This window comes from Echiichthys vipera (assembly GCF_963691815.1).
Source record: "Echiichthys vipera genome assembly, chromosome: 4".
Taxonomy (NCBI): domain Eukaryota; kingdom Metazoa; phylum Chordata; class Actinopteri; order Perciformes; family Trachinidae; genus Echiichthys; species Echiichthys vipera.
The window spans coordinates 8,938,805-8,965,974 of record NC_139829.1 but is presented as its reverse complement, the minus strand read 5'-3'; the positions used below and the strand labels follow the sequence as shown (position 1 = coordinate 8,965,974).

The following is a 27,170-nucleotide window of genomic DNA, read 5'->3' as shown; positions in this document are numbered from 1 at the left end:
TCACACAGAGAAATCAGTTTGACTGACTTTGATATGAGCAGTTTTAGCATCACCAGCCTCTCCAATACTGAACCATGGGAAGAGTTTCTCAGTGAAAGTGTCTCTGTGAGTGCAGATGTGAGTCATGTCTTCAGGGTCGTAGAAGGACACCTCCCCCCTGTCATAGTCCAGCTGGACTCCGATCCTCTGGAGATTCTTCTTCTCTGTAACGGTCTCACCGAAAACGTCAATGTATTTTCCACTGTAATGTGATAAACACCAGATTCCACATTCTGGTAAAGCAAATATCTCTCCCTTCCTGTGAACTGACTCTTTAACCAAACCTATCAGCCAGTTACGATGGTCTCCCACCTCCACCTCCCAGCTGTGTTTCCCTGAGCTGAAGCCCTCAGAGCCCAGGACATTTGCATACTTAGTGAATCTCTCTGGAATGTCAGGAAGCTGCTGCCATGAGTCGCCTTGTCTCACACTGGTCAGATCATTAGACAGATGAAGACCTTGGTTTGCAGTGTTTGGGTCCAGAATGACAGGAGTGAAGTGGACCTTCTCCTTCATCTTCTCCCAGACTCTGAAGGACAGGTTGCCCAGGTGTTTGGCCACATCGATCAGTGCTCCTGAGCCCAGCTGTGGATCCGACAGTGAGCACTGGACTCTGGTTCTGGTCTGAGTGGCTTTATAACTGCTGAGGAATGCCACGTTGTGTTTCTGCAGGTCTTCTTCAACAGCAGAGATACTGTCTGACAGGGAGGAGATCTGCTTCTGAATCATCTTCATCTCTCTGCTGATAGTCTTCCCCTTCTCCTCCTCTTCCTCCCTCAGAGCTGCCAGTCTGGACTCCTCTTCCTCTTTCAGGAACTGTTGGAGCTTGTTGAACTCTGCTCTGATCTGCCGCTCTGTGGACAACATCTGCTTCTGGGAGTGTTGAATCACTTTATTGTAAGTTTCCTCCATTTGTTTGTGTTTGTTCCTTTTGTCCTGTAGAGACTTTAAGTCACATTTCAGCTGGTCCTTCAGGTCGAGGATTGCTTCTTCTACAGGAACCACTTTGTGACCGTGGTGGAGAGAAAACTCACAGACAGGACACACAGTTCTGTCTTCATCCTTACAGAATAACTGAGGCTCTGCTTGATGTTTACACATCTCCACCTTCTTCTCTTCTTTTTCTGATTCAGATGATCCAGATTTCCATCTCTCAGCAAAAGAGTCAGCTAGTTTCCTAAGTGTAAAGTTCACAAGCAGATCTTTTGATGATTTTCTTCTACAAACAGGACATTTTTTGGTTTTAGCTTGTTCCCAGAATGTTTTCAGGCAGAGTGAACAGAAGCTGTGGTTGCAGCTCAGAGACACAGGATCTCTGAAAGTCTCCAAACACACAGGGCAGTTCAGGAAACTTTCAAAAAGATCAGTTTTCTCAGCCATTTGTCTTTGTCTCTAAAGCGTCTTTCAAAACGAGACTCACCAAGTTGATGTCTCCTCCACTTATTGACTCAGAGACTACAAACGAGTGTCACCTGTGAATAATTAACAGGAAACGCTGCCATGTTATTTGGTCACCAGCAGATGATGTCAGGATGTTTTCAGACTTGATTTTCTTTTCTAAGAACAATGAAACTTCCTTGAATAGGCAGTTGTTTCAAACATGAAATGATAAACTAAAATAAAAAACACACTTCCCATTTTTTGTTTCACTAAATAAAAATAAAAATATATATAAAATGACTGAAGCAGTTTTATTTAAAAAATAAATAGTAGGGAGGACTAAACATGACTTAAGTCTCAATGAATAATACCTTATTCACATATTGACACAGAATATAAAAATAAATAAATGTAGGTGAAGAAAAATATTGAAATAAAAGTAAAGCATTTATTTATTATTAGTTTTAATTTCCTTCTTGCTAATTGAGTGTAATATTTGGAACAGCTAAAACTTGAATTTCCTTGGGGGTCAGTAATGTTTTTATCCATCAAATATAGATATATATATAGATATATACAAATATATACACACACACACACACATATATATATATATATATATATATATATACATATATGTGTGTGTGTGTGTGTGTCCATATATATGGATATATATTTTTTATTAATATACTTATTCATCCGTGTAGTTATGCATTTAGTCATTATTCTATTTATTTATTTATTTATACATGTTTTCATGGATTAATGTATGTATTCATTCATCTATCTATTCATCTGTTTAATCTTTATTTAGTTATTTTTGCATTTATTTATTCGATTTTAAAATGAACGTAAATGCCTTTTTTGCTGATTGATTTTATACTTTTTTTGACAGGGTCCATTTTAGACGTTGGCCAAACAGACAAAAAAGGAGGAATATGCTGGTAAGCTGTATTTACAGAGCGCCGGGTTCCAATATAAAGATATTTAAAGACTGGATGGAAAGGTTATTTTCGATTAACATCAAACATGACATTATATTATGCGGAGACTATAATATTGACCTAATAAATGCACAAAAACATAAGGGTACGGAGGAGTTCACTGATGCAGTGTTTAGCATGAATCTGTATCCATTAATCACAAAACCATCCAGAATAACGGCACATAGTGCTACATTAATTGATAATATATTTACCAATATTTTGGATAATAAAATTGTGAGTGGTTTGTTGTTAAACGATATCAGTGATCACCTTCCTGTCTTTATGGTGTATGACGTGAACTGTAAACTGATAAAAGAAAATGGTGTTAGTTACTGTCGGATCAAAACCGAGCAATCTTTACGAGATCTAAAGGATGACTTAGCGTCTTACAATTGGGAATCTATTTATGATGAGCCAGATGTAAATAGAGCTTACAACTCCTTCTTGGAAATATTTATTACTCTCTATGATAAACATTGTCCAATCAGAAAATCCAGAAAGAAAAAGCACCTAAATACTCCATGGATAACAAAAGGACTGTTAAACGCATGCAAAAAGAAAAATTACTTACATAAACAATTTCTTAAGTACAGGACTATTGAGGCTGAAATTAAATATAAAAAATATAAAAATAAATTAACAAGCATCTTAAGAGAAAGTAAAAAAGATTATTACACTAAATTACTTAATAGTAAAAGAAACAATATCCGAGATATGTGGAAGACACTGAATGGTATAATTGGAGGCAGCTCTAATAGTCCTTGTTATCCAGAGTACTTTGTGGAAGATGGCAAAGTTATCAGTGATAAGGAGGAAATTGTGGAGCGATTTAATAGTTTTTTTGTGAATATTGGACCTGAACTTGCAGGAAAAATTCCAACTGATAATGAACCAATGGGTAACCTAATAGAAACAAATTCCAAGTCACTGTTTCTCACCCCGACAGATGAGAAGGAGGTCTTGGAGACAATAAGGAAATGCAATAACAAAACATCACAGGACATCAATGGCATAGACATGAAAACAATTAGGAACGTAGCAGAAGTCATTGTCAGACCATTTACACACATTTGCAACTTGTCATTTCAGTGTGGACAATTTCCCTCCAAAATGAAAACAGCAAAAGTCATCCCTTTATTCAAATCAGGAGATAAGCACAGTTTTACAAACTACCGTCCAGTATCCCTTTTGCCTCAGTTTTCAAAAATATTGGAAAAATTATTTAATTCTAGACTACAAAATTTCATTGAAAAAAATAACTTGCTTTCCAACAGTCAATATGGCTTTAGACAGGGTCGTTCAACATCGCTTGCCCTGATTGAACTAGTGGAAGAAATAACAAATTGCATTGAAAAAAAGAAATTTATAATTGGAATCTTCATCGATTTGCAAAAAGCTTTCGATACAATTGACCACAGTATTTTGCTGAATAAACTGGGAAAATATGGCATTAGAGGGACACCACAAAACTGGCTACAGAGCTATTTGCAAGACAGACAGCAATTTGTACAGGTTGATCAACAAAAATCTACTTATAGAACTGTATTGTGCGGGGTGCCTCAAGGTTCCATTTTAGGACCAACTCTGTTTTTAATGTACATCAATGATATTTGTAGCATATCCACAATTATGAAATTTATACTTTTTGCTGACGATACAAATATTGTTTGCTCCGGTGAGAATTTCAAGACACTGTTGACTAACATCACTCAAGAACTTCATAAGTTAAACAATTGGTTTAATATAAATAAATTATCATTGAATTTAAAAAAGACAAAACTTATGCTTTTTGGATATCGGAAAAAAGATATGCCAGTACAAGTAACTATTAACGGCACTATTATTGATAGAGTGCAACAGAATGTGTTCTTGGGTGTTGTAATTGATGAAAAGCTCTCTTGGAAACCTCACATAAGTCACCTGCGTTCAAAAGTGGCAAAATGTGTTGGTGTGATGAAGCGATGTAGCCTGTTACTCAATCAAAATGCTTTATTTATTCTTTATCACTCCTTCATAATGTCATATTTAAATTATTGTTTGGAAGTGTGGGGAAATTGCTACAAGACAAACTTGCTACCGCTCGTCACTCTTCAAAAACGAGCCATTCGAATTATTCACAAAGTCAAATACAATGACCACACCCATCCACTTTTCCTTAAGTCATTTAACTTAAAATTAGCTGACTTGGTGAATTGTAAAACTGCGCAAATTATGTACAGGGCATCAAAAAATATGCTGCCGGGTAACATTCAAAACCTATTTAGAGATAGAGATGCTCATCACACATATAATTTGAGAGGATGTAATCAGTTGTACCAACCACATGTAAGGACAGCCCTTAAATCTATGTGTGTCTCGGTGAGGGGAGTCATTGTGTGGAACAAACTGGCAGAGGAAGCGAAAAGTTGGGGAAATCTCATTCAGTTTAAAAAAATATTCAAAAGAAATATGATGTGTGAGTACATGAAGGATTTGCCGGACTGATGCCGTTTTTTCGGGGGGGTTTTTTGCGCACTCCTCAAGCTGGGGCTCCACAGCCACGCAGGCACGCACACACACACACACACACACACACACACGGGTGCGCATTCACGCACACACACGCGGCGGGCGCACACACGGACACACCCATTGTCCGTCTAGGCGTCTGTCTATCGCTCTGCCTACCTGTCTGTATAGATGCCTGCCTGTCTCTCAGTCTGAGGGTCCGTCTGTTTGTCTAAACACCTGTCTGTCTGAATGCCTGTCTATCTGCTAATTGCCTGGCTGGCACTTGCTCTGTTGCCTATATGTTCTGGAGGGAAGAGGGGGTGTAGAAGCAGGAAAAGTTTGGGCCTGTCTGTCTGTTTGTCTGTCTATATGTCTGTTTTGTTTGTCATGTATGTCTGTTTGTGCCACTACAATATATTGTATTGTTATAATATGTTATTTTGGGTTGGGTGGTGCTGGGTGAGGGGTTGGAAATTTATAAGCGTTGCTTCCTTCCATCCCCTTTTCAGACTGTATGTGTAAATTGTTAATTCTTCTTTTTTCTCTTCTCAATGTGTTTTTTTTTGTTTTTGTTTTTTTTTTTTCTCATCTTTGGATTACAAGTCTGAAATAAATGAATAATACAATAATACAATACAATACATAGCACGTTTTTGATTCAGTTAATTAATTTAAAAAAAAAACTATTTTGTCTAAAAGCTAAACAATATGAGAGTTGATAAATACATGCTCCTTAGGCTACCTCTCTTCCAATTATTCTCCAGGCCAGATGTTTTAAACTTTTGATGTGGCTTCTTGGGGTCCTCAAGAGCATTGAATTATAGATAAAATAGCATTCAATGGGACAGAATAGCAATTAAATTAACAGTAGAATTCAGTTAGTCAATATAACTATTAGACATTACTCATCAATGTTGATGTTGATTAAAGTGAAGTCAAATGCTATACTGTTCACTTTCTTTTTCATGGTTCCTCTTCTGACATATTAGATTGGGACATAACTTAGGCCTACCTGAGTTACATGTTATGGCACATTTTAATATTTTAATCACAACAAATGGCCCCAACTCCCTGTTAGCATCTCAAATGTATCTTTTATTCCACTATTGTATGGCTCTTGTGATGAAGGATGTTTTGGGGTTAAGGCTGGGTAACAGATAACAGTTTGTTTTTTACATATGAAAAATCTTTATTTCAGGTTTTTTTCTGTTCTCTGCACATTTCAAGCTATATATAAATATAAATAAAATTAAATACAAATATAGGCCATAAAACTGTGGCTTCATTATATTAACCTACTGGTGTAGGCCTGTGTGTGTATCGCTGAGAAAGCAGAAACACCCAGAAAGTTGGTTATTGTGTTCATCTCTGTGTGCTGTTTATTCCATGATCGGCAAAGCAATTTCAGTCAAAAGCAACCGGGCTTGGTTTTATGTCTAGCAAGATGTTTCACCTCTCATCCAAGAGGCTTCATCAGTTCATGTACGCATCTGACCAGGCTGGATTGGTCCAACTAACTGGTGTGGAGATCCAGGTATTTAACCTCTCACAAGGCCGATGATGTCACTTGAACCCTTTGTGCTCCAAATGTCAACAACCGTCATTACAGTGACAGTCGTTGTTGGGATGTTGGTTTAAAACTTCGTTAGTGCTCTACTGGGTGATAACGACAGCCGTTGGAGTCACAGGAGGCCATTTGTGAACAGTTAATCTTCGAGGTTAGATTGTTGAATCTCCTGGAAAGGGATGAATGGGCAGCATTGTAAATTGGAAATAAGTGGTGTCTCAGACCTCCTTTTCTGTTTAGCGATGGTTTCTCTATTTTTGTGTAGATGGCTTCTTTTACTCCTCTTTCAAACCATCTGTCCTCTCTGTCTCGGATGTGGAAATTGTTGTCATCAAAGGAGTGCGCTTTCTCCTTGAGATGTAAGTGGACAGCAGAGTCCAGGCCTGAGGAGTTGCTCTCCTACGTTGGACCATGCCTTTATGCAGTGGTTGTTTTGTTTCTACACTGTAGAGATCTTTGCATCCCTCATTGCATTGAACAGCGTAAACCAGATTGCTTTTGTGGGTGTGTGGTGTTCTGTCCTTGGGATGTACTAGTCTGGACTAGTACTGGGTTTGAAATACATAGGGATGCAGTGTTTGTTGAAGAGCCTCCTGAGTTTCTCTGATACCCCAGCCACATACGGAATGACTATGTTGTTTCTCTTGTTTTCTCCTTTCTTTCTCAATTACTTTGGTTTTCTTTCTCGAAGCAGCCGTCGGGGTGGGAGGGTGGCGGTAGAGTCAAACAGTAGATATTGGTCTGTATGAGTGGGTTTTCTGTTTACAAAGTTTGCACCTCTTTGAATTGGATTTTTACCCATGTGTCATCCACATATCTGAACCAATGGCTCTGTGTTATTTCTTTGAAGGAGTTAAAAGCCTTGTCCTCTACCTTCTCCATGTATAGATTTTCCACAAAAGAGGATACTGGTGGACCCATGGCACTGCCGTGTTTTTGTCTGTAAAAAGTGCCATTAAACTGGAAATATGTGGTTTTCAGGCTCAAATCCAGAAGTTGGCAAATGTGGTCTGGTTTGAGATTTGTTCGGTTGTGTAAGGAGTTGTCCTATGTGAGCTGCTCTCTTACTGTGGCCAAAGCCTCCATGGTTGGAATACAGGTAAACAAGGAAGTCACTTCGTAGGATACCATGGTTTCATCTGGTTCCATTTTCAAGTCTCAGACTTTGTTTGTGTATGGAGTTTTGGATGCGGTGTCAGGATCCCAGTTCTGGCAGCCCTCCCTTTCCCTTTTGTGCTTGTGTTTGTCTCCCTCTGTCTGTGTTTCCCTGTATGTGTCTCCCCTCTCCGTGTTTGTCTGTGTGGAGACGATGACATGGTTCTGGACCAGCTGTACTCCATTCCACTAATCACCTCCCCAACAGTATAAGAAGCCAGATGTTGGACACGTCCGGTGCCAGATCGTCTCATCATCTACGTGGTATTGTATTTCGTTCATTCATGCATGTTTTCGGTGTTCTTTGTTTCTTTTTGTTTTAGCTACCTGTGATCCTGTTTCCCTGTCTGCATCCCATTCTGCTTGCCTACCACCCGTTCGTGTTTTTCCCGTGATCATATCGTGTTTGTTTGTTTCTTCCCCGTCACTGGACTCGCTCTGGAGAGCTTTACCTCACCTGGACCTCACTCCTTTCCCCCCGCTACCAGGACACCTTTCTACTTACCTAATTCATTAAATACTCATTTAAACCTGACTCTGTTTCAGTGTCTGCATTTGGGTCCCTGTTCTCTGTGTTGTTCTCAGAACCGTTCATGACAGAACGATCTGGCCATAACATGGGCCCCGCAGACACTGAAGCTGACCCTCAGGGTTTTTCCGTCCGTCAGACTGTGTCCGCCCAGGGAGTTCTGCCCGGTCAACATTCTCAGATTCTTCAAGGTATCCTTAAGAATCTTAGCAACTTTGCCACCTGTGTTTCTCGTGTCGAAGGTTAACAGGCTAGGCCTCTCGTTGCCCCCTCTGCTCTTGCTGACTCACCCGCTACACCTGTGAGCAATCTCCTGCCCCGTGAACCGTTTGTCCCCGTGAACCATTTGTCCCTGCTCCGGAGCGATATGATGGGAAGTTAGGAGAGTGTAAGATTTTTCTGTTCCAATGCTCCTTAGTTTTTGGTCAACAACCACTCACCCATGATAGCGATAGCTCCAAGATAGCCTATGTGTTAGGGTTGCTTACAGGCAGGGCCAGGAATTGGGGAGCAGCATTTTTGAACAACCCTCTCACCCAGTATTCCACCTTTCAGCACTTCTCAAGTGAGATTCTCTCCGTGTTTGATCACCGGGTTTCTAACTGTGACACCAGCAACCAGCTGCTCAACCTGCGCCAGGGCTCCACCAGTGCAGCGGATTGTTTGGTAGATTTTCGCACCCTAGCAGCAGAGTTGAGGTGGGACGATAGGGCTTTACAGAGCATATTTTTCAAAGGGTTAAATGAGGAGGTTAAGGACTGTTTCGTGGGTAGGTCAGAGACCAATTGCTTACAGGAGCTAATCAGTCTAGCAATAGAAATTGACAACCGTCTCCGTGAGAGACGCCGTGAGCAATGTTCATCACCCTCCATTTCTCCGTTCTCACTCAAAGTTCCTCTTGACCCTGTTACTAGTCGTCCGAGCGTTTTAGCTAACCCCAGTGTCAACCAGTCCTCGGCTCTTTCCAACTTTGTTTAAACGCCCATGGTTGGAACAACGGATCGACTCACCAGTCGCAGACGGGGTTCTGGTGAGTCGATCCGTTGTTCCAGCCATTCCCCATAAAATAATCAATTAGGACATTGTTTTGAGCTGTGATGGCAGAGATTTCCCCCTTCAAGCTCTTATCGACTCAGAATATTATCGACACCGAGTTGGTACGTACTAATCAGTTCTCGACTATTTCCCTGGAGACTCCGTTGGTCTCAGTGGTGATGAATTGGCTCAGATCTCAGCCGAGACGATTCCCATGACCCTGTCGCTAGCGGGTAATCACATTGAAACTATATCTTTTCACATCATGCCATCTGCTAATGCCCCCGTTGTTCTTGGTCTCCCTTGGCTCAATGATCACAATCCTGTCATTGACTGGGTAGCAGGTAGGGTTGTCAGCTGGAGCAGCGGTTGTCACTCTTCGTGTCTTCGTTCAGCCCCTTCTAACTACCTCAGTGACCCCGGACCCTCGTTGCCTTTACCTCCAGATCTGTCCTCTGTGCCGCCTGTCTACCATGACCTCGCCAAGGTATTTAGCAAGTAGACCTTCCCTACCAGTCATCTCTATAATCTGTCGGGACCTGAATGAGAGGCTATGGAGACGTATCAATGACTCCCTCAAGTCAGGGATTATTCGTCCTTCATCTCCCTTTGGAGCGGGTTTTTTCTTTGTTGCTAAGAAGGACAAATCATTACGGCCATGCATTGATTTCCGTGGTCTCAATAACATTACTGCGAAGAACAAGTACCCATTGACCTTGCTCAATTCCGCATTCGAACCACTGCATGGCGCCACTGTCTTCTCCAAACTGGACCTCCGCAATGCTTACCATCTGGTGAGAATTAAGGAGGGAGATGAATGGAAGACTGCATTCAACACACCACTAGGCCTCTATGAATACCTAGTTATGCCGTTTCGTTTAACTATGCCCCCTGCTATGTACCAGGCATTGGTATGTTCTTCGTGACCTGTTGAACCGCTCTGTTTTTGTCTACCTGGATGACATTCTAATTTTTTCCAAGGACGTGTCTGAGCATGTTAACCATGTCCGTCAGGTATTACAGTGCCTACAAGAGAACTGACTTTTTGTCAAAGCGGAGAAGTGCGAGTTCCATGTATCTTCAGTGTCTTTCCTGGGCTACATCGTGGAGAGCGGACAGGTGAAGACGGATCCGGCTAAGGTTCAAGCAGTGACGGAGTGGCCGACGCCTTCTTCCAGATAGCAACTACAATGTTTTCTGGGGTTCACTAATTTCTATCGTTGTTTCATCCGCAACTACAGTCAGGTTGTTTCCCCTATGACCAGATTAACTTCTCCCACTACTCACTTTGTGTGGTCTCCCTGTGCTGAGAATGCTTTTTAGGCCCTGAAAAAAAATGCTTCTCCTCTGCCCCAGTGTTAGTCCAGCCCGATCCCTCTTGCCAGTTCATTGTGGAGGTGGACGCTTCGGACCTTGGAGTGGGTGCTGTTTTGTCGCAATTCAATTCAATTCAATTCATTTCAATTCAATTCAATTAAATTTTATTTACAGTGCCAAATCATAACAAAAGTTATCTCAGGACACTTTACAGACTAGGTATAGACCACACTCTATGACTTATTTATTTTTTGGGTTTATTTACATAGACCCAACAATTCCCCGTAGAGTACGGTGGCATCGAAAACCTTCCCTATTACAGGCAGGAATTTCGGACAGACCCAGCTCTGTGGAGGACCGACATCTGTCTGCACCGGTTGGGAGGAAGAAAATGAGAGAGAAAGAGAGAAAAAAAGGATTGATGGACAGAGAGAGACAAAGACAGACACAATGACAGAGACAGACACACTTCCAGTAACTATAATAATATCTATAGTAATGTGAATATGACTTATATGTTATGGCAGTTAATACAGAAGAATAGTAGAAACAAGCACAGCTAAGGTGATAGATTATAATAGTAGCAGGAAGCGTCATGCAGGACCACGGCAGCAGGCACCACCACGATCAGCAGAGACCTGCGAGACGACAAAGCACAAACAACTCCGGGGAAGAAGTGAATTAGTAACATGCATTGATGAGACATGAATGATACAGATGGAGAGGAGAGAAGTTCAGAGTATCTGGAAAGGTTTTATCCCCCAGCAGACTAGGCCTATAGCAGCATCATTAAGCAGAACAAAATCAGCTTAAAAATAACAACATAGCTAAGGGACTGTAGACCCTTATCAAAAAGGAAAGTTTTAAGTTTACTCTTAAATATGGGGACAGTGTCTGCCTCCCGAACAACACTTGGGAGTTGGTTCCACAGGAGAGGAGCTTGGTAGCTGAAGGCTCTATCTCCCATTCTACTTTTGGAGACTCTAGAAACGACAAGTAGCCCTGCATTCTCAGAGCGCAGCGATCTAGTTGGGTAATACGGTACTATGAGCTCTTTAAGATACGATGGAGCCTGACCAATAAGGGCTTTGTAGGTAAAGAGAAGGATTTTAAATTCTATTCAAGAGTGCAAAGAAGCTAATACAGGAGAAATATGTTATCTTTGGTTTGTTTTAGTTAATACGCGAGCTGCAGCATTTTGGACCAACTGGAGACTCTTAACAGACTTATTGGAGCAGCATGATAATAAGGAGTTGCAGTAGTCCAGCCTAGAAGTAACAAATGCATGGACTAGTTTTTCTGCATCTTTCTGAGACACAATGTTCCTAATTTTCGCAATATTACGCAGGTGAAAATGTGCATTCATGCATGTTAGTTTTATGTGAGAATCGAAGGACATATCCTGATCAAAAATAGATTCCTTCCTTACACAACATCATCCAGAGTAACAATATCTTTAGCTTTTATCAATTTTATGCTGATGACACTATTATCTATTGTTGCTCAGCATCTGTTACACAAGCTTTTGAGTTTCTGCAGTCAGCTTTCAATGCTGAGGGAATTAAGGCTGGTCATTAAGACTGATAAAACAAAGCTCATGTTGTTTTCTCATTTAAGTGGAGAAACAACAAATGTCCCACTGATTTTAACTTCTCAGGGAAATGTTATCAAGCTTGTCACAAGCTACAAGTACTTGGGATCTAGTCTTGAGTGTGATCTATCTTTTAAATCTCACATTGTAAATTTGGTCTCTATACTGAAGGTGAAGTTGGGATTTTATTACAGGAATAAATCCTGCTTTTCTCTCAGAGCAAGAAAACTTCTTGTTTCATTAACCTTTCTTCCTCTGTTGGATTATGGAGATATATTGTATATGGGCGCCTCGGCCAGATGTTTACAGTCATTGGACAAAGTGTATCACTGTGCTTGAGATTTTTGACTGGTTGTAGATGCTTAACTCATCATTGTGACCTGTTCACTAATTCAGATTGGCCATCTTTGAAGGTGCATAGGCATATACACTGGCTAAAGCTTATTTATAAAGCTCTTCTTGGTTTGGTGCCTTCTTACTTATGTTCATATCTTCGAAGAACCAGAAGCCACTATGCCCTACATTCCTGGGATGTCTTTACACTGTCTGTTCCTCGTGTCCGAACTGAGCTCGGTAAAAGAGCATTTAGTATTGCTGCTCCCACCGCAGGGAACTTTCTCCAAAATGACTTGAAAATGGTGGATCGCATTTCGCTTGAAGCTTTCGGCTCAATTCTAAAAGAAAAAATATGCGAGACAATTGGACAGTGCCTGTGTTTCTGATTTGTATTCCATGGTCTAGATTCTGAACTTTATCTGTTAATCATTTTGCACATTGTAAATCGTTGTTCTCTTTTGACTTATTGTTTGTAAACTGTCACTTTATCATGTAATTCTGCTATGACCTGTGCTGCTGCCTTCAGGGCCAGGTCACCCTTGTGAAAGAGATCCTGATCTGAATGTTTTTTTTTTTACACAAAACGACCACATAGAGACAAAAAACAAGAACAAAGACAAGCAAAATAATGAAAAATGGAATTGGAATTATACCAGAGACAAAAATGACAACAGAAACTTAAAATGTTGAAAAAACAATTCAAACAAAACGGATAAAAGGATGTGTAATGATTAAAAGTAGATGCAAAACAGTCACAAAAAGATGCAAAATGACTAAAAATAGATGCAAAACAATCACAGAGGTGCAAAACAATCACAAAGACATACAAAACAACAACAAAAAAATGCACAAAGAAAAAAAACACAACTAAAAGTCGACTCTTTGAATTTGGGTGTTTTGTTCCTATGTAGACAGAGTGGGGGGCCTCTTACATATCTGTGCCAAGGGGCCTGTTGGCTCTGAATATGTCCTTGATCACTTCTCTTGCAAATGTGTTCACATTTTTTTTTATTGGTTTCTGCACAATTTTTTCACACAAAACCATTAACACAGATATCACAGAACACAATCTATTGGATTAAGGAAAACAAATATTTAAAGACGATAACTTCCATCCATCAATTCTTGTAAAAGTTTGTTTCATAAATGAGTTTGCCAATAGGGGTCACAGTCGCTCCAAACTTCCTGAAATCACTTCTTTACATTCATGCTACTGCTAAATGTGTTTTGTCAATGTAGGTTCCTATGTTTTCATCGCGATTTCATGCCATGAGTTGAGTTTTTATCGAGGACTAAACATGATTTAAGTCTTAACAAATAAATATATGAATGCATTAATAAATACAGGAATAAATAATCCATAAATACAGACATAAAATAATAAATAAATGCTTAAATAAATGAATGAATAAATAGATACATGAATAAATGTATAAAAAAAATAAAAATAAAAATAAATGCATACATAAATTAATAAATAAATGTATAACTAAATAAATAGATAAATGCTTTACATTTATTTCTGCATTTTTGTTCACCTACATTATTTATTTCTGTATTTCTATGTCCATATGTTAATGAGGTAGGAGGCCCCATTTATTATTTGATTGTGCATTCATCTATTTATTTCTGTATTTTTTTATTTATGCATTTATTTATTTCTTTTATTTATTGAGACTCGTGTTTAGTCCTCCATAATTTTGAACTGAAAGCATCAAGGGGAGGGGAGTAGAGAGAGAAGGAGGGAGGGAGGAGTGGAGAAAAATAGAGGAGGGGAGAGCATGAGAGAAGGAGGGGGAGCAGAGAAGAGGGTGGTGGGAAGCCAGGAGAAAAAACATTACCCCTCGTTTCTCCGCGTAGTTGGGAAGTTTTCTCGTCTCTTGTCAGACGCGCAGCTCAGCCGCAGGACGCGCCGCACGAAGCCAGGACGCACGGTAAGAAGACGCGCTCGCCTTTGTTTATCATTCTGACCTTAAAGGCGTTAAGGTGAAGGAGAAGGTGGTTGATAAGCTGAGATGGACTTTCTTTTTGACGGGGGTGGGGGAGAAAGGGAAGAGATGGAGGAGGAAGAGAGAAAGGCAAACAGGCGAGCAGGAAGTTGTAGTGAATGGGGCAGCGCTGTCTCCTCTCTCTCTGGTTTGTCTCTGCTGTCCTCCGGGAAGTCCTCAACTTAGAAAAGTAACGGAAAGAATGAAAGAGTGAGTTATGTGCGGGAAGGGACCCTCTGCTTCACTTACACCCCCCCCCCCCCCACACACACACACACACACACAATAACAATAACAAACAGCTGCTGAGCTGATGTTCGCGTAAAGCTCTCCAAAACTCCATCTTTACACAAACATAGACTTTTATGTGACCAAAGTGTAATTTGCCATTTTGTGCAGGACTGTTCTGCTGTCATAACTTTATTTTATGTTAAGTTTTGTCTCAGATATGAAGATTGCAGTCTGTAGTTTGTTATAGCTGAAGATGACAGCAGCTTCGTTTTTGGGAGTGTAGTGACGATATGAAAACGATGTGCCTATATATCACAATAAACTGCTGTTTATCAGTGGTGACTCATTTCTACAGCATTGTACAGCTGAAGGTGTGGAAGCACTTATTCATATTCTGTATATGTGATGCAGATCATTATATATTCAGGGCCAGACAGGAAAGTAGTTTGATGTTAACTTATCAGCTATGACTTAAAGGAGATTATTCTTATCTTTTATTTAAGTAAAAGTAACAATACTATTAGAAGAAATACTCTGCTAAGTAAAAGTCCTACATTAAAATTGTAAGTTAAGTATAATTACAAAAGTATTACCATCAAAATATACTTCAAGTAACAAAGGTAAAATTATTTGTTATGCAGAATGGTCCATTTCCAAATAAATACATATTAATGGATATAAATTATGATTCATGTAAGCACACTAATGTTGCAGCTGTGGGGCCAAATGTGGATCTTTATACAGCTTTATCCATACAAATACATCATCATTTAGAGGTTGGTTATATTTTCTATCAAAATATTCTCTATCTGCAAAGTAATGTAGTCAAAAAAAAGAAAAAATGACAGCAGAAAATATACTTTGCTTTGCACAACTGTAAACACAGAGGCATAACAAAGACCCCAAACATCTCAAATACATTTGTATGAACTTCTGTTTTATGTGACTTTATAAAATCCGCATTTTATTTGAGTGATGTGATGACATCATGTGACTGTTGACAATGTTCTTACATCCAAGTGTCTTTACAGAGACCGAGGTGCTGTTCACACCTGTTGTCATACGTTAGATATCTTAATACTGTCATTTATGCTGCGTCATTTATAGAGAAAAGGGAACCTATCTGTTCTCAGCTTTATATTCACACCTTCTTAAAAGTTAAGCGCAAACATTTGTATGATATCTTAGGATATAGGATGGGAACAGATTCAGACGATATCTTCCTGAAATATTCTATTGAATGCCATGAAGCATCGACCCGGAAATGGACTGTAACAGTTACACAAAAGGGGACGGTTAAGGTGATGGGCCTCTCAGACCAAATGCTTCAAGATAACCTCTATGCTCTGAAACCCATCATTTCCAGTGGCTGCTGCTGCACCCAAAGTTGAAGTTTAACCCCTACGTTTTGTGACGAATACCCACACAGCCAATAGAAACAGGGCAGCCAGCACTGACTATTTTTTTGGCATCTTTGGCCCAAACATGGAATCGGGCCGGTATGGAAGAAAAAAGGCTCCGTGCTGCTCATCTTCTTCTTTTTATTATCAGGGCTACTGCATGCTTCTTAGAACAGGACATGTGGTGAATCTTTGTGCTGCAGTATTGTTGTGCTGGTAACAAAAAAATAGACCCGCTAGAAGGTTGGAAAACCGCATTTGGTCTCAAAGGCCGATCAAAGCGACTGGGTTAGGATTAGAAAGAAATGTTGAGAATACCGGCCCCACCGGTGAAAGTCCTGTGTTTTGGGTCCCATCCACCACCAACCAATGCACTATTCAAAGTTTCGCACTCTTATATTACATCACCTGATTTCCTTCTTTGCACTGGAACTAATTTAACCAGTAATACATCTGTGGAATATACAGAGCATTAATCTATAGTTTGAACAGTGATTGAGGTCAGCCTGCCCAAGTTGGTGACGTACCCTATTGTGGAATGCAACTTATTGGATAAACACGCTCACTGCTCAGCATTTCAAACGGGAAACAACAGGATGGCCTGCTCATAAACAATCTGACAGAACAGCCAACATAACAAAAATCAAATAGGGAAAAATCTCAAGCTAGTGAGACCTCCGCCAAGGCATCTCCTAATGTAAATCCACCGTGAATCTTTCCAGTCGGGGACTATATTTTGGGATTATTCCGACACCACATGAATCCCCTGATTCGGATCCGCTCCAAAATGTCATTGGTTCTTACCTGTTCTCTGCTGCACCCTTCCACCAAGTTTCATGAAAATCGGGCCATTTGTTTTTCCTCAATCCTGCTGACAGAACAGAAAACAGAAAAACCAAGCGGAAATCCATCTTTGCAGAGGTAAATGATGATGACAAACATAAATGAGATTACAACTTACCAAGGAGAAGTATTTTACAAAAGCAACAGTTTGCAAAATGAGGAATGAATGTGGTCAAAGTGTGTGTGCAAGTTGAAGAAAGAGGAACATGTATTACAGGCAAAACAAACTGCAGCAGTTTGGTGACTGAACCTAAGCAGCTTCAACTGAACACTGACACTAACAGGAGGGGTCATGTCAGGTAAATCCTTGAATCTGATCCCAAACAATAACTTCCAGTGGTGCACAAATGAATTTAACGAGTCAAAATCCAACTTTAAGTCGCAGCTTGAAGTTCTTTTGTCGTAGATTGATATGCTGCTGCGTCTGAGTCTTTATGGTAGCTGGAGGAGATGATTAAGCTTAAAAGGTCAATCAAAATGTCGGGGTTTTATCAGGTAAGATGAGAGGGGGAGCAGCTCTGTGGTCTGAGAGGTCAGGTGAATTATTCAGAGGTTGATTGTTCGGGTCTTTTGGTGCAGCGCTCGGGGCTCAACACTGTATTGTGTCCGTGTGTCATAACTGCATCTCACTTTTCCATTCTTGCTTTATTAATGTTCATCACCAGTGTGGGCGTTGACAAATCAGTTCAGTTTTTAATGTCATCAGAGGCAGAAAAGCCTCTCAAAGTAGTAGAATGTTGCTTCTTTTTTATTTCAAACATTAATTGGAGAAGAATGAGTGAGCGATCACAGTAAACTTTCTCATTCACTCAGATTTAATGAGAAAACTGTCATTAATCAGTAACCACAGAATCCACAGTCAGTGTGTTAGCCTCCGTTTGTTTATTCAACCTAGTTGTCGGTTAGATCGAAGCTGATTCTGTTATCAGTTGACTGGGTCCGGGTGGAAGAAGTACGCAAAACCTTCAAGTAAAAGTGAAAAAGTAAAAAAGAAAACCTCCATTATAAGCAACAGTTATGCATTCAAAAGTACATAAGAATCGAATTGAAAGTACTTTGCCCTGTGACGGATACATTATCATATATGACATTATTAGTTACTGTATCAGTTAGTGATGAATTATGGCTTTTTAGGGGCGTAGGGTTACTAGGTTTATCTAGCATATAATCACAAAGAGGATGATTAATTTCACTCCATCCATCCATTACCTGTCACCGCTTTTTCTCCAGTCGGGGTCATTCATGCTCACATTCACACCTACGGGCAATTTCAAGTCAACATTTAACCCCCCCATTTCAAATCAAATCATTTTCTAGTGTCAAATCATAACAAATGTTAATCCAGGACACTTCCCATAGGTCTAGATCACACCCTATGATTTATGTATGATTTACAGAGACCCGACAATTCCCCCATGAGCAACAGAAGAGCACACTGCAGCAATTTTGTGCACTGTCGCACCGAAAACCTGCCTTTAAACATGCAGGAGCAATAGAACAGAGTATATGGTGGGCGGCTGTCTGCCTTGATGAAGATCAGTATCATTTCGTTTCGCACATGTTTGATATAAAAACTTAATTAAGGTAAAAACATCTCACACTATATACACATGACTTCTTGGTCACTGCAATAATGTCCTGCTGCAAAGCTCCAGGCTCGGGGCCCGCTCTGGCACTGGCGATGTTTAAGCATGTTGTTTAAGTGTGTTTATATTTTTGTGCAATGAAGCAGAACATAATCTGTCTCATGGTGTTCACAGAACATACCAGTGTTTTCCATGTTCTAGCTATTTTATTGTATTTCTTCTTTCTTTTCTGTTCTCTGATTTCTCAGAGAACATTTTCTGAATGTTTATCTTGGCTTGATTTCCAGACACAGCTTCAGTCCCAACCCAAGTGTTCAGAAAGGAAAGCAGATTTTAATCTTGTACCATTTGCATAATAGTTGACCAACTCAACTTCAATGAACCTACTGTATGGTACTGCAAGCTAATATAGGCTATCACGGTTGCATTGGCTGTGTCTGTGTATTTGTGTTTATAGCTCAGCATCTGATTGAACTCCTCGCTCTTCAGAAACTCCGGCTCTGACTGTTATTTCCCTACAGTCTCTCTCTCTTTTTTCCTCACATTCTTGTATGTTTACGAAACAGATGTTGAGACATTGTCAACTTGCGTGAATGCATGTTTTTAATTTAATTTGCATCTAATCGCTTCCTTCCATTGACTTATATGTGGGGGATATGACCTACACTCTTTACTGTTCTTGAATGTATCCGGTGTAGTTAAAGATGAATTACTGAAGCTGCTGTTAAAGTGCTGTTACGTCTTCTGTGTAAAACAATGTGTAGGAGTGCTGGAACTGTTTTTTTCTTTCTGGTTTTCTCTAACATCCTCAACTGCACAGACCTCCACCAAAGACAAATGACTCTGAATTCAGGGGATGAGGGTGTGGGTTTCAGTTGAGATGTGGTTGAACGGTGGGAGCCCTCTGCAGAGTGAAAGTTTCACTCATTTCTGAGAATATTCACAGGCTTACTCATTTCTGCACTTACTGTCTGACCTAGATACATCTTTTTTATCAATAAAAAACAATACATGTAGGCTTTTGCTAACTATCAGCAGTCCAAAAATAGTTTCTGTTGTTGCTTTAAATCTCTACAGAACCCTGTTATTTAAGCACTTAAAACACTTAAGTTGCCTTCAAATTTTGACTCGTATTTTTTAAAAATTGCATTAAAATGCTTGTCCGGTTCCTCTAATTTCTCTAATGTTAATATTTCCTGTTTTTCTTTGTCTCCTATGATGCTGAAGTAAATATCTTTGGGTTTTTGAATGATGGTTGTGCAAAACAAGACCAATTAAAATTTTTAATCAATAACAAAAATCAATTGTAAGTTGCAGCCATATGTAAAGCAGTTTTAGAATACATTTATCTAAATAAAGTTAGTTAAATTAGAATAATTTGTAATCTTGGTTCCCCCATGTTTGAAAAACTTGCCCATTTGGATGTCGTTCTGGAAGATAAAACATGACCTGCCCTCTAGAGTGACCTTAAAATTGAGAAGACAATGTAGAGCCATATTGGCTACATGCTAGTGGTGCCCGCTGCATGCAGCTGGTGCCCTTTTCATGTATATTTTCACCCCTGACCCTCATACAGCCTGCGTCTGCCACTTTTCAGGAATACATGTTTCTGTGAACATACAGCTGCATGAAAGTTGCTTGTTGGTCTAATAGTCTCCTAATCCCTCTGAATTGGCTCACAGCTCTGTTTTTATTGGCACACTGTACGAGCGCTATTTCCCACAGAGGTTGCTGTTTGAGGGCAATTAGTAAGAGCTCGCTATTGCTGCCACTTCCTGCAATTGTTGTGTCACTGCAACAGATTTCAAACGCCCACTTTGAAGTGCAAAACTAAGATGTGCAGTTTTCTTTGTACATGAGAAGGATTTGCTTGTAAAAAAAGATAAAAAAATCGAAATATTCCAAGAAAACTTTGATCAAGTTTTGATTCTGTGCTATTGTGAAATTTCCTCCCCAGCCTTCGTTTGTGGTATTATTGCATTGGTCAGTGATCTGAAGTATGCAGTCACAATGCAGGATGTTCTGTGTAATCCACAGAGAGAAGCAGGAAATTCTTGAAAGATTGACACAATAACAATGAAGCTGAAGTCCAGGGCTGCAACTACAAACCACTTTATTAATGATTAAAGTTCAGATTATTTTTCTAGATTAATTGATTAATGGTTTGTTCTATAAAGCATCAGAAAACAGAACAATATTTTGAAATCTTATTAAGTTGCTCTGAAAGCTGCCAGCTATTATTAGCTAGAAGCCTGATAAGACAAGTACCTGTTGCTAGAGATGCAACAGAAAACAGAGGCTGGTGTATGTTGGAATGCTGAGTGCTCTAAAAAGGACTTTGAATTTTAGTATTTAGAAGATTAGAAGAAAACACACACTTACATTTTCTCCACACAATATATCTACAAGTTTTTGTACATTTCAAGAAAGCACTGTTAAGAGTTTGTGGATCATTTATTAAGAGACTCTTTCAATCATGGATGGATTATTGAACTGCAAAGAGTCAAAACAGGATATTTGGCCCAGACCCTCTGTTTGAAACAGTTGTTGAAAAGTCACAAAGCTTAGTTAAAAGTAGGTCTGCCCTGATTGACCACAAAGAGACACAAAACGACCACAAAGAGGTGCAAAACAACTACGAAGAGACACAAAACGACCAAAAAGAGATACAAAAAAACCACAAAGAAACGCAAATCAACTACAAGGAGATGCACAATTACTGCAACGGGACACAAAATGGCTACAGAGAAAAGCCAAAGGATGATAAAAAGCCATAATATGACCACAAAGAGACGAAGGACAGCCACAAAAAAATGCAAAACGACTTAACTCAGACAAAAAGACACAACATTCGAGAGAAAAAGGGACAAGAAACAAAGAGACACCAAACTGCAAAGAGATTCAAAATAAAGGAATGCAGTATGGCTGTTCAATCCATGCCCTTAATGTTTGTAGCTGAAAAGCCTTTAAAGTTTAAAAGTCTTTGTTTATTCTGAGAGCACAAGAAGCCATGAAGAGCCCCTCGCTGGGGTCTCGCCTCATCTCATCTGGTCTTGGAAACACCTTCCTCTCCACCTCCTTAAAACCAGACCTCATTCAACCAGAGCTCTGTTTGCTGTTAGACAAAACACAGAGAGAAAGAGGAAACATGCTGAACATATAGCAGCTGTGCTCATTGGCTTATCTGATACTGTAGGTCATCGTGTGTTTCGCTGATCTATGGAAACTATTACGCAACAACTCCAATCTTCCCCCAGTTGCTTCAAGTATTTGCGGTCTTTTTTTTAAGTCAAACAGTACATGACTGTGAGGACTGTTTCTTTCTGTTCTTCTATCTTTCTTGGGGAGGTGTCTGTTTTACTGTTTTAGTCATTTTACTGGTGTCATTGGTGATAAGAGCAGTGGTTTGGACATGGGTCGAGTTGGAATAAAGTATTTTTTATGGTGGGCATGTTTCAAGGGAGATAGAACCTGGGTAATAATGATGGTTACTTTCATGTCAGCTGTTGTTGTTGAAAGCAGTAGAACTATCATGTTTTTTTGTAAACTATACAAACACAAAAGGGCTCCTCGGCCATTTGGATACACAGCACTCCGTCTGCGCACTCAGAGGAAGAGGTTGTTTCTTTCAGCTGCAGACAAACGGTCAGTTTTGATAACAGAGCACTGTTCAGTTTGAGAAACCAGAGATCGGTAATCGGACAGGACACCCATTCATCAGTATGACCTCTGACCCTTTGAGCCAGTCACAGGTGGCTGTGACACTGGGATAATGTTACCCACCTTTGTTTGCCTGGAATAGCATTAATTTAAGTGTTTTCAAAGTACCCTATGTATGAGAAAAATGTAATTACTGCACAGGTTTTCTAATCTTTAAGATGTACTGTACTAAATCAATTTTGTTGCCAATACTGATATTAATGCCTGCAGTTAGTTACATTCAAATTACGACTGATTTGTAGGTAAATATTTATCCTCAATTAAAGTGCCCATGATTATTTCCGTAATATTTGTAGGCTACCACAGAGAAATATTTGAATTTTATATATTGATAAAATTAAAGTTAACTTTTTGAAAAAAATAAGAGTCATTTGCTGAAAGAACGTGTGCAGACATTAACGTCTCCTCTGATAGGTAGACAACACTCATGAAGCCCCATCTTGGGTATTTCTTAAAAAAAATCAAAAACACATTTGCAGTTATATAATGGTTAAAGATCTTGAAAGTAAATCTTCTATTTTTGTTATTTTAAGATGACCAGAAACAGAAGTCCCCACTTGGCTGGAGTAACCCAATAGTCAACTGTCCACGCGTGCGTGCGTGCGTGTGTGCGTTAGTGTGCGTTAGTGTGCGTTAGTGTGCGCGCGCGCGCGCGCGTGTGTGTGTGTGTGTGTGCGTGTGTGCGTGCGCGTGCGCGTGCGCGTGCGTGCGTGCGTGCGAGTGAAGTGGGTTATTTCCAAAGCATCAGTGGGTGTCATTGGTAAAGGTGGTTTAAGTTAAACCACGACATGTTCTGATTCAACATCCCCTAGACCTACCTATCTTTTCCCACTGCTTTAAAGCTAAATGTGAGATTTTTTTTTAACCTTCTGACCTATTTAAACACCACTAGTAGCATATCTGGATGAAGTGTAGATGTAGCTACACTCCAAAAATACAGTCACAAAACTTTACAGGTGTGTAGCTGAAATCAAAATAAAGGCGGATGGTGGGTTTCATTTACGGGTTAGCCAGGTTAGCCAGCATAGCATAGCACACCAGCTGATACCACTGCATTATGCTGTATTTTGTGCTTGCAAACATTGTAGCATCATGCCCACAAATGAAAGATGGACAGTACTGCATGTATGATTATGTAATTAGATAAAAAGAGGACAGAAAGTGGAAACAAACAGCGTAGTCCTACAGCTTTGACTGCTGTTGATGCCGGGCGCGGCGAAGAATGGAAATTTGTAAATTCCGTCTTCCGAGTTCAACTGCAACTCGTCACGTGTTGCGAAAATGTGTGCGTGGTCCAAGCAATGGGAAGTAGTGATGGGGGTCATTGCTTCTTACTTCTGGTGATTGCATTTGTGTTTCAAAAATCATAAAAGTGGTGTTACTAAGTGAACAAAACGTTTAAGTATCATGAACTCTAGAGTTTATTTTCTGCCATTATACAAAATCCAATGGAAAAATCCCAATGGGAACCAGGGTGATCCTAACTTCCCCGAATCCCTCCATCACCGTAACAGCACTGTTAAAGCACTTTCTACCTATATATATATATATATATATATATATATATATGTATATATATGGTATAGTTGTGACTTCAAAAGTGAACAGAAGTCTTGATGACAAAGTTTCTGAAAACGGGCTGTGGATGGAGCATTTGATAATTTCACAGTATTTATAGCACCTCAACCTTTTTTACAATAAAAAAAAAAGTATACAATACAACATGGGACCTTTAAAAAGTCAACACTTTACTTGAGTCTAGTCTTCCCAGCATCTCCGTAACTAATTCACTGGAACCACTTTTGTCTTTGCGGTGTGTCAGCGCTGTAGTAAAGCTTGGAAAGTCCGATTATCTGCCAAAACCAACACAAGAAACTCCTGAGTCCACAGTCTACCAGTCCTCACCATTTGACATTCAAATTTAAGGCCTTGTTAAATCTTCCTGATGTTTGACTGCAGTGAGTTTAAATGCCACTTTTTCCCTGTTAACCAGGCTGGACACGCCTCTCAGTGTCGAGTCCCATCATGACTCTGTGTTTGGCTGTGGAATAAACTGGTTCATTAAGAGTGAATGAATAGGTGGACTGTCTGTTTTGGATCGGGGGTTTATGGTAATCAAAGAGTGGATATGCGGTGGGCGGCTACAGGTGTGTGTTTTTGTGCTTGTGTGCCCTCACTATATACAGTATGCGTTAATATGCTTGTGTGAACATGTGGACACAGATACACACACACATAAAAACAATAATGCAATGTGTGTGTGTGTGTGTGTGTGTGTGTGTGTGTTTTCCAGAGCCTTGGCATTCCTCTTAAAACACACATTCTTCAAGGAACACATGTGGTAGATATTTATAGCTACAGCATTGACGTCACCTTGGCGACCAACGCTCAAAATCCACTGTTTCCTGTCCGGGAATCCTCAACACACCCACACCCACACCCACACCCACACACACACACACACACACACACACACACACACACACACACACACACACACACACACACACACACACACACACACACACACACACACACACACACACACACACACACACACACACGCGCGCACACACACACACTCACACACACTTTTTCCCTCACTCATATTTGGATTAGTTATTTTCTGTTAAACAGTTTGTGGTTTTTCTAAATTTCTTTCCTGTTTTTGTACAAACAAACACAATAGACTAAAACACCTAATTAATCATTCTCATTTTCTCATATTTTCAACTTTTTATTATTGTCACAAAATCCTTTTTGCAACATTTTTTTTTTTAAATTATGACATATCTTTCTTATTGTTATTGTTATATAAGTTGAGTAGATGTGTTAAGTAGCAGAACATGTAAAGACAGGTATGTTTAAGTTTTGCTTTAAGTATGTTGAGTAAGTGTACTTCATTAACACTGGGTACAGTTTCCAGGGGTTATCTTGTATATTTTCGCCAGGTAGGAATACATATTTAAATATTTTATTTTTGCTGCTTTATTATTGCTTTTTTAATTATTGTATATAATTGTAGCTACACAAATACATACATTACATACTGTAGTTAAATCTAACGAGCATCTATCATCATATTTATTGAAATAGTAATAACTTTTATAGGTTAGATCTTAATTACAGTCGGCAGATAAATGTAGTGTAGTAAAAGTACAATATTTCCCTCTGAAATGAATATTCAAATGTTCTATTTTTACAAATTTTAATCAGTTTTGGATGTAAAATCTTAATCCGAGTAACTACAGGTGGCAGATTAATGCAGTGCAATGCAATGTCAAAACTTAAGTACAGTACTTTAGTTCCTTTTCACTATTTACAGTAAAGTCTCTAACCCCTCGTTGGGGTCTTGACCCCAGATTGGTGACCACTGGCTTGAAACAGTTATTATTGGATTTTGGGGCGCTCATAACAAGCCATAGTACGGGGCACACTGCTACAACCACTGGTAACTACTAATGATTGTTGGCTTTGTGTGTCATGGCTGAAAGAAAAGAAACCACTACAATAACAAAGACATACCAACAGCCACTTTTCGGCTGAGACGCACCACAGGGACCAGACATGGCTCTTGATTTTGAACTCTTACTGTCAGAAGGAGCAGATAGCTGAACGAGTGGATGTCTGGCCCGAGAGGGGAGCCTCCCTCTGAGTCACTCTGCCCTACATGGGAAAACCATTAAGAGGCTGGAGGGCTGATGCAAACCTGAAGTAAGAACTTTGGGATTCGAAAGGGGGGAAGGTAAGGCAGATATTTACTCATGTAGGAGGAGCGAACGTAAACAGACACAGAGCTCAAAGCTGGACTGTGAAACAATGTTTTCTTCTTTACGATTTTAAAAAACTCTTTCTGGCTGTTTGTTCTGCATATTCCCTGCATATGCACTCGTTATTGGTCTGATTCTTAGTTAATTCCTTTCAATTTTTTTGTGTGTAGAACAGGTTTTCAATGTCAACGCAACTGTTTTATTATCTCTGCGTCTGAACACAATGTAGATGAGAGACTGTTTGAGCAGCTTTCTTTTTCTATTTAGGTTTTAAGGTGGCGCTAATGTTATGAAATGAAACTATAATGGCGCACTTTGGACCAATTCTTCTTGCATTAAGTCCAGTCAGTGCTTCAGACACCAATCCATAGCAACTAGAGAATACAAAAGACACATAATGCATCTAATCTCAGATAAAGCAATAAAGTGAATAAAACAGCAAGATAAACCACCTTAAAACAATAAAACCAACAAAAAAATGCAGCAATTTCTTACTGGTTCTCAATTGGAACCGGTTCTTGATTTCCATCCCTACTCATGTGTTGCAGGTACCAAAAATTCTCCTGTGTGCTCCTACTGTCCAGTTCAGATGTTTTTGATGTTTGTTCAATAAAATGTGTTAAATGAGGAAGAGAACATTTCTATGCAGAAACTGATCTCATTAAGATGGTTGTTACAGTTGCAGGTGCAGCCCAAGGTACAATCTAATAAAGGCTATGAATTGTGTGTGTGTGTGTGTGTGTGTGTGTGTGTGTGTGTGTGTGTGTGTGTGTGTGTGTGTGTGTGTGTGTGTGTGTGTGTGTGTGTGTGTGTGTGTGTGTGTGTGTGTGTGTGTGTGTGTGTGTGTGTGTGTGTGTGTGTGTGTGTGTGTGTGTGTGTGTGTGTATATATATAGACCCGCTGCTTACCACTGGATGCCCTGGCCCTTTCCTCACCTCTCATTGCAATATCTAGACAAAGCAATACACATGCAGACACGCACATACACAGACACACACACACACACACACACACACACACACACACACACACACATAAACATACTTTACACTCATATATCACCTATACACATATTGTAACTTCACATCATATTCTGTTTATTCTGTTATCTGTTGTTATATGTACTTAATGTCCACTGTCTGTATTTGTAATCCACATGGTGGGATGTATTTGTCCCTCATGTCATCTTGCCTATGCTTTAATAAAA

The 27,170-nt window shown here is 39.7% G+C and overlaps 2 protein-coding genes across 4 annotated transcripts in view; one reads left to right on the top strand and one right to left on the bottom strand.

Moving 5' to 3' along the window:
• On the bottom strand, positions 1-1,419 carry LOC310945972 (nuclear factor 7, brain-like; the record flags this gene model as incomplete). The annotated part of the gene is made up of 1 exon (XM_083912238.1): positions 1-1,419. One exon carries the CDS (start codon positions 1,417-1,419, stop codon positions 1-3), a length of 1,419 nt encoding a protein of 472 aa, XP_083768364.1.
• A 12,821-nt stretch (positions 1,420-14,240) lies between these two features.
• LOC310946242 (phospholipid-transporting ATPase ID-like) overlaps positions 14,241-27,170 on the top strand; it is a 42,867-nt gene continuing 29,937 nt past the window's right edge. For all 3 annotated transcript variants that reach the window (XM_083912668.1, XM_083912667.1, XM_083912669.1), the window contains exon 1: positions 14,241-14,359. The gene's annotated coding sequence lies outside the window, so the exon portion shown is untranslated. The remainder of the gene's footprint in view (positions 14,360-27,170) is intronic.